A 13,724-nucleotide genomic window follows, 5' to 3' on the forward strand; every position below is an offset into this window, starting at 1 on the left:
TTCTTCTCTAAGCTCTCTCTTTCCAGGATTTTGCCTGTGTGTGCTTTTATCATTGTTTCCATTTTCATCTTCAGATCTTGAACTATTTTATTGATTTCCTTCATCTGATTGTTTGCAGTTTCCTGAATTTCTGCCACTGATATCTTCATTTCCTCTCTATAGGCTTCTATTATAGCCTCTCTAAGGTCCTCAATCTGTTTGGCTGCATCTTCCTGTATTTGTTTACAGATTTTATTCGTTTCCTCCATTCTTGTCTTCATTATGAAGGATTTGAACTCATTTTTTTTTTTTGTTCTTCAGTTGTGTTTGAGTTTCTAGGGTTGTTTGCTTTGAGATAACTGGGTTCTGAAGGTGCCATATTATTTTGGCTTTTGTTGTTTGTGTTTTTACTCTCGGCTTTAGTCATCTTGTTGGTTCTGATGTTGGGTGGTAGTTTCTGGTGTCCTTCACTGGCCATTGAGAGCAGTTTGTAGGTGAGTGGCAATAGGATGAAACCCCTCACCCGTGGGGATCAGGGAACCCTTCCCTGGGTCAGGCAGGTAACCTGAGTTCATCTGCAGGGGACTTTGCTCCACACCCTGGGCTCCTCACTGGGCCAGCAGATGCTGATGCTGGTGCTCTCTTCAGCCCAAGGTTCAGTCCAAGAGAGAGTGCAGGTACAGCCTGCTATCCTGCATTTGTCTGGGCTTTGGATAACCTGCCTGTGGCCGCAGAGGCCCTGGGGCTGTGGTTCAGTCTGAGAGAGAGTGTGGGTACAGCTATAGAGACCAAACAAATGCCATTTTATGTTCAGGGCCTGAGAACTTGACTCCCCTGGAGTTTCCATGGAGAGCCATAAACATACAGCTAGTAACTGTTCCTGGGAGCTTGCACCAGGGGCCAACCAACCAGAGATACAGGTCACAGTGACCAGAACAAACAAAAAAATTCTCCCCTGAGGTCTGGCCCTGGTCCCCTCGCTTAGCCCTGGTCCTCCAGCCAATTAGCTTAAAGAGCAACTTTCCTATACCCTTCTAACCTAACATGTAACAGCAAGGATTGGAAACTGCTTAGAAACGGCCCCCCACCTGCAGTTTTTCCTTTTAAAACCCTGTTCCCCTAGCACTAGGGGCCACCATCTTCCCTCCTCATGAGGGGGCTGGCAGTCCAGGCTCTGAGCTTGAAATAAATGCGGTCCTGTGTGATTTTCATCCAATTGATTCCTGGTGGTCTTTGGGGGAGTTTCACGACTTGGGCAATACACAGTGCAGTAGCTGGCAGCATTTGGCTGGACTTTGGAGACCCTGCCTGTGGCCACCAGGTCCCTGGGGCCTTGGTTCAGCCCACCGGTGAGTGAGAGTACAGCACGCTAGACTATGCTGTTTGGTTGGGCTTTGGAGAACCTGTCCACACCTGTTTGGGCCCTGGGTCACTCTGTGGACCGGTGGGGTAATCCAAAGTCAGATCTATCCCAATTCCACACTCTGGGTTCCTCTCTGGTGCTCTGTAAGCCCAGAGTTGAGAGAGAGAGAGAGAGAGAGAGAGAGAGAGAGAGAGAGAGAGAGAGAGAGAGAGAGAGAGAGAGAGAGAGAGAGAGAGAGAGAGAGAGAGGAGAGAGAGAGAGAGAGACAGAGGAAGGAGGAGGAGGAGGAGGGGAGGGAGGGAGGGAGGGAGGGAATGTGTGTGTGGGTGTGTGGGTGTGTGGGTGCGTGCGTGCGTGCGTGCGTCTACTAGCCTGCATTTGGCTGAGCTTTGGAGACCCTGCCTGCGGCTACTGGGGCCCTGGGGCCTTTGTTTAGTCAGAGAGAATGCAGTGTGGTTAGCTGGGATTTGGTGCTCATGCCTGCAGCCACCAGGGCTCTGGGGCCTTGGTTCAGTCCTCTAGAGAATGTGGTACCTCGTGCTATCCTGTGGCATTTGGCTGGGCTTTGGGGAACGGGTCCACAGCTTCCTGAGTCCTGGTTCCCTCTGTGGACCAGTGAGGTGATCCGCGGTCAGATCTATCCCAGCTCCACACTCTGTGCTCCTCCCTGGGACAGCAGACACTGATGCTGGTGCTATGTAGCCCACAGTTCAGAGAGTGAGTGCAGGTACAGTCTGCTAGCCTGCGTTTGGCTGGGCTTTGGTGAGTTTACCTGAGCCTGCTCCGGCCATGGGGCTTTCTGTGGACTAGTGGGGTGGTCTGAGGTCAGATCCACCCATTCTCCTGGGTTCTTCCCTGGGTCAATAGATCCAGATCCTGGCACTTCACTGCCTACAGTTCATTCCCAGATACAGAGTCTGAGATATAGAGCACAGATGCAGCTCGCTGGTGGGTATGTGGCCTGTCTCCAGGGACTGGGCACTTGTCCTCCATGGACCAATTGGATGGTCCAAGGCCAGATCCACCTGTGCTGTACACTGTGTGGACCCCTCTCACTGAGGGCTCTCCAGGCCTTGTGGTCTGTAGCTCTCAGCCCAGTCCCTAGGCAGTCCTGTTGATCAGACCTGTGCATCATCAATGCCGCCATTTTGGATATCTTCACATATATTGTTTTTTATAATCAGAAGCACACTAAATATATGGAATTGTTTTTGTAATTCCATTGTCCTTAACTTACCATAATGTTGTCTTCAACTTCTGCTCTTATATATGGTCCCAACAACCCCAAATGTTCATCTAGTTCTCCACGGTATAAGGGTTGACTAAAGGAGCCATCAGTAAATTCCTGAAAAACTACTTTCTTGAACTGAGGTGCATTGCCAATTTGATCCCTGGAGAAAAAGCAGAAGAAAATCAGTGCTTTGATGGACCCAAGAGAAAGAGTGCCTCACACATTGGCTTTCCCTACGTTTGAGATATACTTAGTAAAATTGATGAAAAATGATAAATTCATGGGTAAAGGGAGAAAAGAAAGAGGGATGAAAAATTTATTTTCAGGGGCTAGCCATGTGGCTCAGCTGGTAGACTGCTTGCCAAACATGCAGAAATCCCTGGGTTCCATTTCCAGTGCAGCATAATCTAGGCGTGGTGGCTGTAACTTCCGTACATAGAAGGCTGAAGCAAGAGAAGCAATACAAGCTTTAAGCCAGCCTGGGCTACACAGAAAGTTTGAGAATAGCCTTAGGTACCTGAGACCCTTTTACAAAAATAATAATTTTTTTAAAAACAAAGGAAAGAAAGGAAGAAAGAAAAAAAAACAAAGATAGATAAATAGAAAGAAAAAGGAAAGGAAAGAGTAATTCACAATTCTAACTTGAATAAATAAATTCATAGTGAGACAGTTGCTCAAGATGGATAATCCTTGAGGGGTAAGTTTGGGTTTTCTTTGTACACAATACCTAAGTGAATTAAATTTACAAATGCCAAATATCTAGAGGTCAGAAGTTCACAACATTTTATGTCCTTATTTTATTAGATAGCTAAAAAATAATTTACATGGTTAACCACTCCATCCCCTTGGAAATATTCTTTGGGTTTTACTAGTATCCAAGTTGTTGAAAAGTAGGGCTTTTGTCTATTTTGTCTGCTGCTTCATTCTCAGCAGTTGGAACGTTAATGCAAGGCACATACTGAAAGCTTATTGTTGAGGTCTGGAGAAATGACTCAGTGGTTTAGAGCACTTGCTGCTCTTCCTAAGGACCTCAGTTCAATTTCCAGCACCCACATACTCGCTCACAAACATTTGTAATGGGATCTGATGCCCTCTTTTGTTATGAGGCATACATGCAAGTAGAACACTCATATACATAAATAAATCTTTAAAAATGTATCATTGATTGTTGAATAAATGTAGACCTTAAAAATATACATTAAGTATAAGAGAACCAGTTTTCTATTGCTTGGATCTCTTTTAATTTTTTTCCTTTTTTTTTTTTTTTTGGTTTTTTGAGACAGGGTTTCTCTGTGTAGCCTTGGCTGTCCTGGACTTGGTTTGTAGACCAGGCAGGCCTCGAACTCACAGCGATCCACCTGCCTCTGACTCTTCGAGTGCTGGGATTACAGGCGTGCGTCACCACGCCCGGCCCCTCTTTTAAATTTTTAAAAATAATATTTTAAAGTTCTAAACTGAAACATACACATAAATGGCTTTCATCCAGACATGCAGCCATCTCCCAGAAACCTATATAGCCCTTTCTGTTCATCCTCTGCTATCTCTCCACTAAACGTACCCACTTCTGTGTTTATAATGATCTTATTTCTTTGCTTTTTCATAAGTTTACCTCTTTTAATCACAAATTCTTAAAGAAAATAGTTTGGTTTTGCTTGTCTTTTTAAAGTATGTAAAAGCAACAGTATACATATCCTCAGTTTTTCTTTCACTAAACAATAAAGTTGTGACATTCATCTATGTTATAATTATAGCACATGTATTCCTTGTTATTTGCTGTTGTATTTATTCCATTGGATTAATATATTCCAATCATATGCATATGAGTTACTATTAAATTTGAGTCTTGGAAATAGTCCTGATGTGAACCTTCAGGTATATGTCTTTGGTGAACAAATACATTTATTTCTTTTGATCACACAGAGAGGAACAGAATTGCTGGATAGGTATATTTTAGGCTTTGTAGACAGGGTTTCTCTGTGTAACAGCCCTGGCTGTCCTGGACTCACTCTATAGACCAGGATGGCCTCGAACTCACAGCGATCCACCTGCCTCTGCCTCCCAAGTGCTGGGATTAAAGGCGTGCGCCACCATGCCTGGTGGTTAATCCTTCCTGTATCTTGAGTTTATCATTTTTATTTCCCTAACCTGATATTAATATATTCTGTTTTCTTCTTTCTTAGATGTTTACTGCTTTATCTATTCACCTAATGGTTTTGCTCCAAGTGCTTGTTGAGGTAGACTTTCTCCTTATTGTCTCTGATGGAAGTATTTTCATGTACTATGATGTTAGAAGTCAGCTCATTCAGGTCATTTTTTAGTGATTTACTTCATTCTGTAAACTTCAAATTAGATTGACTACAGACTTGTATTCATCTAGGAAGGCAAGCCTATTTTATTATTAATGCCATATCATAGTTCATCTGAACCAGCTCAGGAAGAAACAGAGACAGTAATCAATGGATTGTGGAGAACTTTGTCTCCATGAGTCATCACCAAGTCTCAGCTAATGGAGTAGCCTGTGATGATGATGATGATGATAATAATAATAATAATAATAATAGTAATTATTATTATTATTATTTAGTGTTTTGTAACCTAATTTTATCCCATCATCTTCATGCTCCCATTTCACTCTATTTTCATCTTGTGATAATATTTAGTCCATTTCAAAAATTTATATTGTAAAAATATATTATAACAAGATCCTCTGGAAGATTACATCTGAGTATGAGGGAAAAGCAAACAAAGAATGACTTCAAGTTTGAGGTTTAAATAAATGAAATGAAGGAATGGCAATTAATAATTACATTATTGGGAGCCAGACAGATGGCCCAGTAGTTTAGAGCACTTGTTGCTCTTCTAGAGGGCCCAACTTTTTCTGATCTCTGTGGGCATCATGCACATATACAGTACACACACACACACACACACACACACACACACACACACACACAGATACACACAGAGAAATAACATTCATGCACATAAAATAAAATAATCTAAAATACTTAAAAATAACAATTGATATTGATAACACCAATCTAGTGAAGAGGGAGAAACGCACTATATAAGAGAGAAAAGGAGGGACTTCTAAAGCACTGGCTCTTAACTTGTAGACCACAAACCCTTTGGGGTTGCACATCAGATATCCTGCATATCCATATTTTTATTATGACTCAACAGTAGCCAAATAACAGTTATGAAGTAACAATGAACTAATGTTATGGTTGACAGTCACCACAACATGAGAAACTGTATTAGAGGGTCACAGCATTAAGAAGACTGAGAACCACTGTTCTAGAGAAACATTTTTAATTTTTTTTGTGCTTTTTGTTTGTTTGTTTGTTCCTGAGACAGGGTTTCTCTGTTTACCCTTGACTGCCCTGGACTCCCTTTGTAGACCAGGCTGGCCTTGAACTCACAGTGATCCGCCTGTCTCCTGAGTGCTGGGATTAAAGGCATGCGCCACCACAGCCCCACCAGTTCTTACAGTCTTTACGCCCCCTCATCACCCTCTTGTCTCCAGTTCCACCTCTCTTCATAGTGCACAAACTATTGCAAGTCTCTTTCTCTCCCATCTCTCCATCACATACTTGCTCTTCATAGTGCACAAACTATTGCAAGTCTCTTTCTCTCCCATCTCTCCATCACATACTTGCTCTTCATAGTGCACAAACTATTGCAAGTCTCTTTCTCTCCCATCTCTCCATCACATACTTGCTCTTCATAGTGGCACCCATATGCACCACATCAGCAATGACATCTTCTTTTGAAAGGTAGAATGTTAAATGTTTGTCTAGCCTATAGATTCCAAAGGAAATAAATACCCGGACAAAGCTAAATACAGCACAGAGAAGCTATAATTCAACGTGGAGTCATCTAGTCTCGTGGCTGAACTGCCACCACAATCAACTAGAGAGATTAGCAAATCGGCCAGTGATGAGGTGGCTGTGGGTCTCCCCTCTGTAGACACTGCTCTTCTTTCTGGGCTAGGATGCAGCTCTTGGAGTCACAGCAACTCACACAGTGGTCAGTTCTCTCAAAGGAAGAAGCCACAGGCCCACTAGCATTGAATTTGTTACTGGCTCTATTGATGGGCAGTGTAATGATTCAGCATTTCCCAAGGATCAAGAACAGCAACTGCCTTCATGTGTCCAGTTCCACCTCTCTTCTGATACCACACAAACTGCTTGGCTTTTCTTCCTCTTCCATTTCTCCACCACCTACTTGCTTGTGGCATGCACTGTTGCCTTGGCACCTCCCTGAGGCTGGGCACAGCCCATGATGTTGTTGTCCCATCTTCATCTTATTTACCACACTTCACTTCCTTCTCTTTCAGGGATTGATTGATTATTTATTTATTTATTCTATTCTCATTTATTACATCCTGACCACAGTTTCCTCTCCCTCCTCTCCTCCCAGCCCCCCTGCCACATTTCTCCTTTGCTCCAGATCTGCTCCTCCTCCTTTTCCCTTCAGGAAAGAGCAGGCCTCCCTGGGATACCAACCGAAAATGGCATAACAAGACACAATAGGACTAAGCACCACCTCTCATATTAAGGCTGCACAAGGCAACCCAATAAGAGGAGAGGGGTCTGAAATGCAGGCCAAAGAGTGAGAGACAACCCCCACTCCCACAAGACCACCAAACTACATAAGCATGACATATATGCAGAAGACCTAGGTCAGACCCATGCAGGTTCCCTAGTTGGCGGTCCAGTCTCTGTGAGCCCCTAAGAGCCCTGTTTTGTTGATTCTGTGGGTTTTATTGTGGCATCCTTGACCCCTCTAACTCTTACAATCCTTCCTACCCGTCTTCTGTGGGATTCTCAGAACTCCACCTAATGTTTGGTTGTGGGTCTTTGCACCTGCTCCTATCAGTTACTGGATGGAGTCTCTTTGTTGATGAATATATGCTACTCTCTTGTGTTGGTTCAGTTTTCTTAACCAATACATTTTATTACAAACTTATTAACTGAGTGTACATCCCTTATAACCTGACTAACCAAAACAATACGAAAAGAGGATTAAAGAATAACAGAACCGTAAGGATATCAGTTCTGAGGAACGATTCTCCTAGCATTGCTTCCAGTCTAATCATGCAGGCTTCAAGAAATGATAGTGGCAGATAGCCACTGGTCTGAGGAACTTTGCTTATGTCTACTGCTGATGACAGAATGACCGTCCACTATGATCAAGCCTGACCCTGAGAAACTGGCTGCCCAGCCTTGCAGGGATTAGGTGGGCCAGATCTTCAGGATTCCTGCTTTAGAGCAGTCTGTGAGATGGTTTTGGGCTGGCTGTCTGAAGGAGGGATGCCCCGACAATGGAGAGGAACTTGTGACTGACAGTCAGCTCTCTGTCCTGTCAATACTTTTGGAAGTTGCTTGCCTGCACTTCCTTCATATTAGATAGTTTTTCCTTCCGGGGTCTCTGATGGGGTTAAAGACTAGCTAGCCACCATATTAGGAATAATTTCTTAAAAATTGTTAACAACAAATAGACTGGTCCTTGCAAATGTTGGCTTAATGGATAATTCTTATTTTGTTGTATATAGTTTATTTTATTAAATAGAAAGGGGGAGATGAAGGAGAGATAAACCTGTTTTTGTTATGATCCCAAGTGTGGGATCAGAATAGTTTTATGAGAACAGGTGATGTTAATCCACTAGAAGACAAACCACCTCATGCAGGAGCTTGATCCCATGAACAGACTCTGGGAGGAGATATATAAATGAGCCCAGAACTGGAGGTGGGGCCTTTGGAGACTTGGGATAGTTTTGGCTGTTCGTCGTTCCACTTCGAGATGCTCCTAGAGAGAACCACTCGAGGGATGGCTGCGGGGCTCTGGGCTCCTGCTGAGGTTCTGGGTTCTGGTTACTCCAGGTTCCAGCAGAAGAAATCCTGGTGATTATGCCAGGAGAATTGTTCCTCGGAACTGATATCCTTACGGTTTTGTTAGTCTTTAGTCCTCTTTTCTTATTGTTTCGGTTAGTCGGGTTATAAGGAACGTATGCTCGGTTAATAAGTTCGTAATAAAATATATTGGTTAAGAAAACTAAACCTACACTCTAGTCTATGAGTATAGCAGAACATCATTAGGAGTCTGATGACTTTTTACCATTTTGACACCTAGTAAAGTCAAAGGTCACAACAATATAACAACAACAACAAAATACAAACCTATTTCGTAGAACATGAGGAGATGTATTCATCCCATAGTCCCAGAGCCGTTCCACAGCTGCAATAAAATAGTGCCTTGTCTTCTGTTGAAAGCTGCGGGGATCCTGCTTTATATCCTCACCATAAATGTCAAAATCCTCATTTGTTTCAACAGCAACGGCATCATCATAGTCAGTTGCTTCTTGTTCTGACTGAAGAGCACTAAGCTCCCTTTGACGCCGTCTCAAGACTGGTGGGTTTTGAGTCTGACCTTGGGGCCAATTTTGTTTCTCACTTGCCTCTACTGAATGATTGCTTTCATGAGGGTTCAGAGACAAAATGGTGTCCCCTTTCTTAATGGATGCACTTTCTGGTGACTTCTCTTTGGATTTCCATTTATCTTTTGGTATCTGTGCAGCATAATGGTAATCCCAAGAAAGATGATGCAGCAGTTTAGAGGGAGTCTTTTCAGAGCTCTCTGCTGTTCCTTTTAGACTTTTCCCATGTATCTTTGATTTAATCCATTTAATAGGCCCTTGCATTTTCTGGAGAAAGACATCTTTCATGAGATTCAGGTGTCTAGGTGATTCATGGCTAGTTTCTGTAGATAAAACTTCTTCCTCATGAATGGAAACTTGAGGAAGCAACTCAACTTTGCCAGATTCTTCAGGCAAGACTGGATTCATGAGAACAATGTTCTCTAGTTTCTTATATGTAATTGAGTTTGTGTTATTTGTCCTGGGGGAGGCAAATTTTCCTTGATCTGTGATCATCTTCCATGGTAGGATGGCTAAAGAAAGGTTATGTCTTTTGGTTTTGTTTAAGAAATGACTGCTTTCTTGAATTCTAGAACTTTTTGTCTTAAAGTCGTAAGTGTAGGATGATGTTAGTACATGAAAAAAATTGTCTTGGAATGGGATCCTCTTGAGATTTGTTGGTGGCAACGCTGATGCTTTTAAAATGTATGATCCAGAACTATTTGTTTGAGCAGTGCTTTTAATCACAGAAGAATCTAATAAGGGAGATTGAATGTTGGACTTTTTCCTTTTCTTGCTGTGGTCTATCTGTTTAATGATACTCTGTGTTAAATAGTTTATGGTTTGAGGCCATTGAGTTGAGGCATCATTTACAATTTGTCGCTTTTCAAGCTCTGATTCTTCTAGTGGCAGTCTGAATTGTCCCAAAGCCCGTTTACTACGTTGAGTAGTACTATTCTTCTGGCTTGGATAGTTCTTTACCATTTCTCTGATTTTCTTTACCAAGCCTTCTGAATTTGTTTCCTCATCCTCACTTATTTTAAAGACACGGGCCATGTGACTCTTTACTGTATTTGTTGAATTGTTTGTTGACTTGATGTCTTGAAGTATTTGTGTATATGTTTCTTCATCTAAACTTATGTTTTGCCTAGTACCTAGTAAGAAAATGCCTTTCAGAAAATTCTTAGAGCCAGTTTCTGTGTGCACCCAAGGCAAAACGATTTTCTCTTCAATTGATGCTTCTTTCTCTATCTCTTTCTGCATATTTTTTTCTTGATTGTGCATATCATTTTCTTGTATATTAGCCGAAGTGGTAAGAAATATGCTCATGTTGCTTGGAAAAAACATGTCTTTGAGCCTTGTGTCATTTCTAAATCCATCTTGTTCTACTATCACTTTATTCTTCTCTGACAAGAAATTCTGATTTTTTAGTAATTGCTTTGGATTAGGCCATTGCTCTGAGCTCAAGGAGTTATTTTCATTGGTCTTTTTTATCCAATTTGTTGGTTCTGGCAAAAATAGCATCTTGAAAAATGGCATGATTGTATTTTCTGTATCTTGTGGAACAGGATCATCTTTTTGATGAAATATTTCTTTATTTTTTGTTGAGGTAGTTCTATTTAGTGTGTGGCTCAGTCTCAAATATGTAGTATTTTTGCCTAAAAATGTTCTATCATGAATCAAAGATGCTACTTCTTGAATTTCACTATTGCTTTTTAATACAGTATCTTGCAAGACTGCTGTACTATTCTCAATTGATGTTGGGATGTCAATGTGAGCTTTTCCATTAGTTGTTGAATGATTATGTGTATTTGTTTTCATCAAAGAGATATTATCTTTTAATAAATTACTGTCTTTGGCCAAGAAAGCAATTCTATGAAACCTGTTCTCTTTGAGAAATCTGTCATTCTCCACTGATGATACATTGTCTCCTGGTGAAATTCCTTGACTATTCATAAAAGCCACATCCAACAAGTCAGAATCACTATTTCCTTTACTAATGCTCAGAGGTACATGAGACCCAATAAGAGAACATGTTCTTTTACCACATGCAGTGGTGCTTAATTTACTATTAATGTGAACAGGAATACTTGGAGATACTGAAGAACCCATCTTTTCAGAAATTTCTGTCAAATTGTCTGACAGAATTGTTGTGGTCATTAGATTATTTATCAAATTAGAAACTTGCAAATCAAGTTTCTTCCACTTTACTTCTATAGTTGTCTCCAAATTCTTATTTGATCTTAACTGGAGAGCTAGCTCGGGAGTAGATACTATTTTGCCACTGTAATAGGGTTCTTGCCTGAGTTGGGCCACTCTAGATGGGTCTTCATTGCTGTCTATTGCATCAGGTGAATGATCATCATCAATTGCCTCATAGATGGCTTCTTGGCCATCTGATAAGGATGAGCCATGTGGAGTAGGATGACTCTGTCCCAAGAGCATCAACAAGTCACTAGAGTAGACAGTTTGTACTTTAAGCATCTCTGCAATCTCTCCAAACTGAGGCTCAATCTTCTCTATATCATTTGCTGGAACTGTGGTGGCTTTAGATTTCTTTTCCCTAGTGTTAGGATGATTTAAATTCTGGAAGAAGCTTCTGGGTTGAATGATATTGTCATTCACCAACTGTGTTGAAATATCTTCATATATTTCTTCATAATAATCACTAGTGTTCTTGTCACAACTAGAAACTTTCAGCAAGGCTGTCATACCTCTGTTCCGAAAGTCTGAATTATGACACCCCAGCACCCATAGACCTGAAAATAAGAAGTAATAAAGCTCTGGTTACTCATAACCCAAGTTCTAAGTAAGTTCTGTACTGGGGATTCTCTCCTACTCCTAGACAAATGAAGAAATGCTAATCAAGGTTATCACATCATCAGTTATTTGGTCAAATCCTCAATATATATAATTTTCCAATGGTGATAAAAGTCATTATTGCACTGATGATACTGTGCTATGCATGTTTCTAATCACAAAAAAGGAATACTGAGGTCCCAATGACCTCAGTGCAATTCTTAGAATCAATATAGTAGAAGACACTTGAGTCTTTTAAAATTAAAATTTAATTTTATTAATTTATTCAGATTACAACTCAATTGTTATCCCATCACTTGTATCCCCTCATTCCTCCCTCCCTCTTGATTTCACCCTATTCCCCTCCCTTAGGTCTAAGACGGAGGAAGACCTCCACCCCCCCATATGGTCATGGGCTATCAAGTCTCATCTTGGTAGCCTGCTTATTCTTTCTTTGAGTGTCATCAGGCCTCCCCACCAAGGGGAGGTGGTCAAATATGGAGCACCAGAGTTCATGTCAGAGTCTTCACTTACCAGGAGATTGGAATAGATATGAGGATATCCTACTGAGACTCTAGATAGGAGAAATATAGGAGATGGGAAAACAGAAAGACCCAGAGGGTCCTAGAAATCTACAAGAAGAATGTTGTGATGGGTGGATCGGGGCCCAGGGGAGTCGGCTCAAACTATTGCACTAACCAAGGACAATACAAGTAGTAAACATTGAACTCCTACTCTGATCTACCCAACAGGATATTCTCCACAGTTATATGGAGAGCGGGGAGAATTGAGCCTTGCAGTTGTCCTTTGACCACTACTCTTGTGTTATAACACATATGGCCACAGAAATCCATATGCATTATAAAGTAATAAATACAATAAAAACATTTGCAAATTTCAATGATGTAACATTTATGTATCTACTTTTAATGTAGATATTCTCAAAGAAGTGATTATAGACTTTTTACCAATATGCCTGGCTTTTTTCATGGGTTCTGTTTGGTGATTTGTGTGACAAGTACTTTACTCATTAATCTATCTCTCTGGTCTAAGTATTTGTTTGTTTGGGGGTTTGAGACACGGTTTTTCTGTGTAACAGCCCTGGCCATCCTGGAACCCACTCTATAGACCAGGCTGGCCTTGAACTCACAGAGATCTGCTTGCCTCTGTCTCCCACTCTTGGGATTAAAGGCATCTACCATCACTGCCAGGCCAAAGTATCTATTCTTTAAGATATTGGATTTAAGTATAAGAACTAAGTATAATGTTCTTTTCATTTATATCTATGCACATTTGTAATGCAAGAAGATGGCCATATTACAAAAGTTCAGGCAATGTAACTGAAGGCAAAAAAATCTCTTCCTCTCTTCCCACTTGCCACTCTGGCTGGTCTGAAAGTCACTGTGTAGAGCAGGATGGCCTCAAAACCAGAAATCTGCCCCTCTCTGCCTTCTAAATGCTGGATCAAAGGAAGGCATTAGCACGGCTCCAAATTTAACCAAAGTATGTCTGCATTAGTACTCTAAATCCATGTTTTTAAAAAAGCTGCATGTCTGTAATCTTAGAGGATTAGAATAAAGAGACAATCGTATCTCTAGAGCTCAAGACTTCTTTGACTAAGAGGTTCATCCAAGAGTGGTTTTGTAACTATGGTCTGGAATGAGCTTTATAAACCAGATGTAAGAAAATGAATATTATATGAAAAGGAAAATAAATTTTAGAAGTTAGCCAAACTGGAAAACTAGGGTGGGGGAGAGTAAAAACCAATAAAACAAACAAGAAACACACACACACACACACACACACACACACACACACACACACACACACACACGGAAGAAGATCAAAGATAGTACTTAAAGAGATAAACAAATGTTTCTCAAAATTACATAATGAGGTAAGAGAAGAGGACACAAAATAAAGTACTTCTCCTC

The 13,724-nt window shown here is 41.1% G+C and overlaps 1 protein-coding gene across 4 annotated transcripts in view; it reads right to left on the minus strand.

The window, feature by feature from the left end:
* Positions 1 to 13,724, minus strand: part of F8 (coagulation factor VIII) — a 102,594-nt gene that overhangs the window by 44,739 nt on the left and 44,131 nt on the right. For all 4 annotated transcript variants that reach the window (XM_051141685.1, XM_051141682.1, XM_051141684.1 and 1 more), the window contains 2 exons: positions 8,756 to 11,750; positions 2,580 to 2,733 (listed from right to left, as the gene is read on the minus strand). In XM_051141685.1, the coding sequence (XP_050997642.1) occupies positions 2,580 to 2,733; positions 8,756 to 11,750 (3,149 nt within the window). The remainder of the gene's footprint in view (positions 1 to 2,579; positions 2,734 to 8,755; positions 11,751 to 13,724) is intronic.

The sequence above is a fragment of the Acomys russatus genome, chromosome X, assembly GCF_903995435.1.
Source record: "Acomys russatus chromosome X, mAcoRus1.1, whole genome shotgun sequence".
Taxonomy (NCBI): Eukaryota; Metazoa; Chordata; class Mammalia; order Rodentia; family Muridae; genus Acomys; species Acomys russatus.